The 5,082-nt window shown below is 41.0% G+C and overlaps 1 protein-coding gene across 1 annotated transcript; it reads right to left on the bottom strand.

The window, feature by feature from the left end:
* Window positions 1-1,976: 1,976 nt before the first annotated feature.
* Window positions 1,977-4,582, bottom strand: HMGB2 (high mobility group box 2). Its single transcript, XM_005882691.2, has 5 exons — window positions 4,498-4,582; window positions 3,743-3,911; window positions 3,323-3,468; window positions 3,065-3,239; window positions 1,977-2,516 (listed from the first exon to the last, which is right to left on the bottom strand). The coding sequence occupies exons 2-5, from the start codon at window positions 3,890-3,892 to the stop codon at window positions 2,361-2,363; spliced, it is 627 nt and encodes a 208-aa protein (XP_005882753.1). The 5' UTR covers window positions 3,893-3,911; window positions 4,498-4,582; the 3' UTR covers window positions 1,977-2,360.
* Window positions 4,583-5,082: the final 500 nt, after the last annotated feature.

The raw sequence follows: 5,082 nt of genomic DNA, 5'->3' as shown, positions 1-5,082 counted from the left end.
TTGTTTACCCATATCTTCAGAAAAAAATCACTTCTACTGTCGTGGTAAAACAACCTGCTTCCCTATTTATAATGGTATGGCCCTGTAGCAACTTCAGCACGAAATTATAGCTAATTTGCCTACAAACATCAGGTGGTCATAATTATCTGGCCACTCAGTGTATATAGTAAGCTTCAATTTATGAAATATTAATATACAGACCTATTATGTTAAAGGATGTATTATTGCATTATTGGGATTGTCTTCTGGGAGAATCATGTAGCTGGTAATCAAGGATATAAACTATCCAATACATAGCCCTTTCACATTTTGTACCATTAAGATATTACCTATTTAATAAAAGGGAAAAAGGGGTCTTCATAAACATACCTCCCAAGTACACACTGGTCTGGGATAGAACCTCATTCTTATTACTATTTCAGTACTTTCCAATATAACTCCTTGAAGTCACCTGGTCTTGGAAACTTACTGATCTAATCTTTAGAGGGATTTGAAATTTTGATCCATCCTTACAAAATACCAAACATGACTCATCTGAAACCCTGAGCTTATTTTGGAGCAGCTCTTGATCAAGTCATTCTTAGCTTGGAAACATATTTTATATAAAGGACAGAATGAAAGCAGGCACAAAAGCGCAAAAGAAAGGTAACAAAAAAAAGGTAACGAGGAACCTGATAAGTCTGACTCATTGACCTAATTATAGATTTAGAAATCATTAAGGAAACAAGACTTTTACTGTAGTTCAATTTTAGAAACTCCTAAACATTTCTATGTATTAGTTTAAAAAAAAAACCGTTATAACATTCTCATTTAATCCTTAAAACACTGTGAAGTAGGTATTAATCCCAAATTACAAATGGGGAGAAGCAAGCTCAGAGGTAAAGTTCATGCAGCTATTTGGTAGAACTGGGATCCAGACCTAGGGATGTCCCTAAAATACACAGTATTAGCAATTTTTTAGTGTTAAGTCACCTAACAAGAGAAAATACTTAATATATAAAATTAGATTTCATTCTATGATCACCAAAATTCCACATTTAAATCTGTAACCATTAGGATTAGTATCAGGCAATTATAAAGAGATTTGATTTTACTTGAGTCCATTTGCTCTGGTCATTATACTAATGTCTCACTTCTAATTAAAACTTTAGTATGAAATCCCTACCAAATATTTATTCCACATATGGCATGACAACCAAGGCTCCCATGGTTGGATATGAATTTTGGCTTCTATTTTAAAACTTGATAGGAAACTAAGGTTGTCAGGTTTAACTATAAAACTATTAACATTTAGCCAACAGATGGTCAACTCTAATAGCCTGATAACTATTCAAAATACCTAAATTCAAATATAAACTGCTTCATCAAATGAGCATTTCTCAAAAATCTTCTTTCCCTTGTATAAATCCTAGTGAGATTTAGTCAAATTTGTTAGATCACAATATTCATTATCAATTGCTTTCTTGGGTTACCCAGAATTCTAAAGCTTAAGACCGCACTAATTTCTAAAAGATTTAACTCAAAATTCATCCAGGTATTCTACCTTGAATAGTTCCAAGATCAGAAAATGTAAAACTTTTACTAATGTTTCTAAATTTGTTTATAGGTATAGATTCACTGTACTAGTTCCTCTGCTTCATATTATTCAAGATAAACTGTTAAAAAAATAACCTGGAGTTGTGGACAAATTAGCTAATAAAAGAATAGAAATGTCAAAAAAAAAACCACACAAAAAACCACTTATTTTATAAACTGCATACAATTTTAAAGTTCTTTAAATTCCAGATCTGATTTTTAAAGAACACTCTGTAGATATGATTTGGGTATATCTGACTTTCTTTTAACCAAACACTATACTAACTCAGGTGTGTGTAAGAACGATGAGGCAGAAATACAAAAAAGTTGACAGGGTTCTAGACCCTAAGTATTTTTAAAGTGAAAGCTAATTTAGCATATTAAGACAAAGACGACAGAAATAATATACATAATTTTATTACAAAATTTTTTTTAAAAAACAAAATGCAACAGTCTAGAAAACCCAAAATTTACTATTGATACTAATTCCTATGAGTTTGCTGTGCTACCATACACAAGAAATTAAAGAAACCATTAAATATTTAGAAACATTTAACATCAGAAGCCTTAAAATCTAACTGTATGTAGTAGCCCCTCAAAAAGCTACAACCTGCATTTTTTTTATAAAAGTATTTTCTCTACAAAGAATCTTATCAGCTATACAAAAATCTGTACAGTTTTTATACTGAAGCTAATATTGAGCTGCACTTGAATTCACATTCTTAGCAAAACAATTGCCTGAGAGCACACACACATACTCCGCACACATCATTACAGGACAGCCTTTATTCTTCATCTTCATCCTCCTCTTCATCATCATCATCTTCCTCTTCCTCCTCCTCCTCATCTTCTGGTTCGTTTTTCTTCTTTGAGCCAGTTGGCCTGCCAGGGCCCTTCTTTCCCACTTCACTTTTGCCCTTGGCACGGTATGCAGCAATATCCTGAAATATTGTCAAGAGAAGAAAATCACATCCGGTGTCATTTCTCAACTGAAAACCACTACGTGTAAACAATCTAACATTATTGACCAATAATCTGGCTGTCTAAAAAATTATTTTTGAGAGCATTTGTTCCCTCTAGGCTTTAGGAAGCTTATGATGTAAAACCATGGGGTGGCATTCGATCAATGTCAATACTTTCACTACTAACATCCATTTACCTCACTTAGTTCCCCCCCCCCCACCCTTCAACTTCACATTTTTTATGTACCTACATAAAATACATTTGGCCCTCCACTTTTTCAAACTAAGAGGCCTATATAACCACAAAGGAGTCTCTATGCAGGAACCTACCAGTGCTACAACACTGATTTCAGTCAAAAGGAAGGAGATTTCTCAATTAGTTTGTTCTGCCTAAGTTGTGCAAAGCACAGCTGACAGCTATTAATACATGATTATCTACACTTCCCAACTTTCTACCACTTATATCTACTTCTAACATACTTTAGAAAATATCTACCTAATTTCAACCCTGGCTTTAAAAAGTGTACCTTTTCATATTTCTCCTTTAGCTTAGCTGCTTTTTGTTCATATGGCTGCTTATCTTTGGCTGATTGTTCAGACCACATTTCACCCAATTTTTTTGCAGTATCCCCGATGGATAAACCAGGGTGTTCACTTTTGATCTTTGGGCGATGTTCAGAGCAAAACAGGAAGAAGGCAGATCTGAAAGGAAGTAACAGAGTTAATAAACTGAAAAATCAAGGGGCAATTTGAGCGATTCAAGAAAACAAAAACAAAAAACTTACGGAGGCCTTTTAGGAGCATTGGGATCTTTTTTCTTCCCTTTCTTGTCACCTTTGGGGGGGACATAATTTTTCATCTCCCGGTCATAGCGAGCTTTGTCACTCTTCGCCATATCTTCGAACTTTGACTTTTCCTTGGCAGACATGGTCTGTGAGCAGGACGACAGCAGTTAGAAACACAGCAAAACTGTAAGCTATACACACCCCAAAGGCCATCTTAACGGCCACATTTTCCGAAGTAACAGCATTTTGCTTTAGTGCTCTTAAGCAAAAACCTAAAGTAACCTGCCTAAAACTCTCCACAGAATATTCGAGCGAGTCCTCAGGCTAGAGAGCTGAAAGTCACAAGTCAATTGCCTGCCTAGTGTCCTGGCCCCCGAACACACCTGAGAACTCTTAGCTCGCGTCTGCATTCCGACTCACCTTCCATTTCTCGGAACATTTCTTGGAGAATTCGGAGAAATTGACGGAAGAGTCGGGGTGTTTCTTCTTGTGCTCCTCCCGGCAGGTCTGGACGAAGAAGGCGTACGAGGACATCTTGCCCCGCGGCTTGTTGGGGTCTCCTTTGCCCATGATGACAGACGGCGTCCTCCTGGTGGTAGGTTTTCCTCAGAGTCCCGCCGAGCGGCCGGGTCCGACCGAGACGCTCCCGCTCCCTCGCTGGGCTCCGGCGTGAACTGGTTTCCATTATAAACTTTTGAACAATAATAGATACAGAGGCAGAGCTGCCTCAAACAGATTGTCAAACTGCAGCGGGAAGGCCGGGGAGGGTTGGGGGGGCAGGAGGGAGGCGGGTAAGAGATCAACCGAAGGACTTGTATGCATGCATATAAGCATAACCAATGGACATAAGACATTGGGGGGTAGGGGAGGCCAGGGGATTGTCAAGGGCAGGGAAAAAAAGGAGATATATGTAATACTCTTTGTAATACTTTAAGCAATAAAACAATAAAAGAAAAAAAGAAAAAAAATACAATTTTGCCCTAGCTGATTTGGCTCAATGATTACAGTCTCGACCCAGAGACTGAAGGGTCGTGAGTTGGATTCCAATCAAGGACACATACATCTGTTTCAGGCTCAGTCCCTGGCCCAAGCTGGAGACCGTGTGCGGGCCGGCTGGGAGGCTGAGGGGAGGGAACGGCAGCCCGCACACCCAGGGCCGCAGAGGGGATTCTTGCCTGGTGGTAGGTTTTCCTCAGAGTCCCGCCGAGCGGCCGGGTCCGACCGAGACGCTCCCTCGCTGGGCTCCGGCGTGAACTGGTTTATCGCTAAGCCAATCCTCAGCCTCTTGTTTTGCAGACTTCTCCGCGCCACCGCAACTTGACGAGCTGCACCGCAGGCCACACCCCGCCTCTGTGATTGGGCATGGTGATTATTCAAACTCGTCGAAGCCCCGCCCCCTCCCAGCGGAGGTTTCCTATTGGTCGCCATCTCGCCGGGCCCGTCCCCTCGCCCCCAGCCTAGCAGGTTCGGTGGGTCGCCCAGGTCGTTAACTCCCAGACCCGTTAGAACCGGTCAGGGGAGGAATGCACTGCTCGATCCTGATTGGCGGCGGGAAGCGGGTTTGAAAAATGGCGGGCCTGACGCTGACTGGCTAGGGCAGTAAACTGGGGGGAGCGGTTGGCCCGAAAGGGAAAGCCCCGCCAGATTTAAAAATACCGAGTCGCGAGCTTGGGGGTTGTTGTCGAGCGCTGGCGGCGGCGACCCGCTTTGCGGCCGCTGAGGGAACTAGCAGCCTGCCCTGCCCCGGCTCGACCGCTTTC

Source organism: Myotis brandtii, unplaced genomic scaffold (assembly GCF_000412655.1).
Source record: "Myotis brandtii unplaced genomic scaffold, ASM41265v1 scaffold733, whole genome shotgun sequence".
Lineage (NCBI taxonomy): Eukaryota > Metazoa > Chordata > Mammalia > Chiroptera > Vespertilionidae > Myotis > Myotis brandtii.
The sequence above is the reverse complement of the archived record's forward strand: the minus strand, read 5'-3'. Positions and strand labels throughout refer to the sequence as shown.

Coding starts and splice junctions, on each gene's coding strand:
- HMGB2 (XM_005882691.2), bottom strand. CDS start 3,892: ATGGGCAAAGGAGACCCCAACAAGCCGCGGGGCAAGATGTCCTCGTAC. Junction 3,469..3,742: donor AATGTTCCGAGAAATGGAAG/GTGAGTCGGAAT, acceptor TCCTGCTCACAG/ACCATGTCTGCCAAGGAAAA. Junction 2,517..3,064: donor TAAAGGAGAAATATGAAAAG/GTACACTTTTTA, acceptor ACAATATTTCAG/GATATTGCTGCATACCGTGC.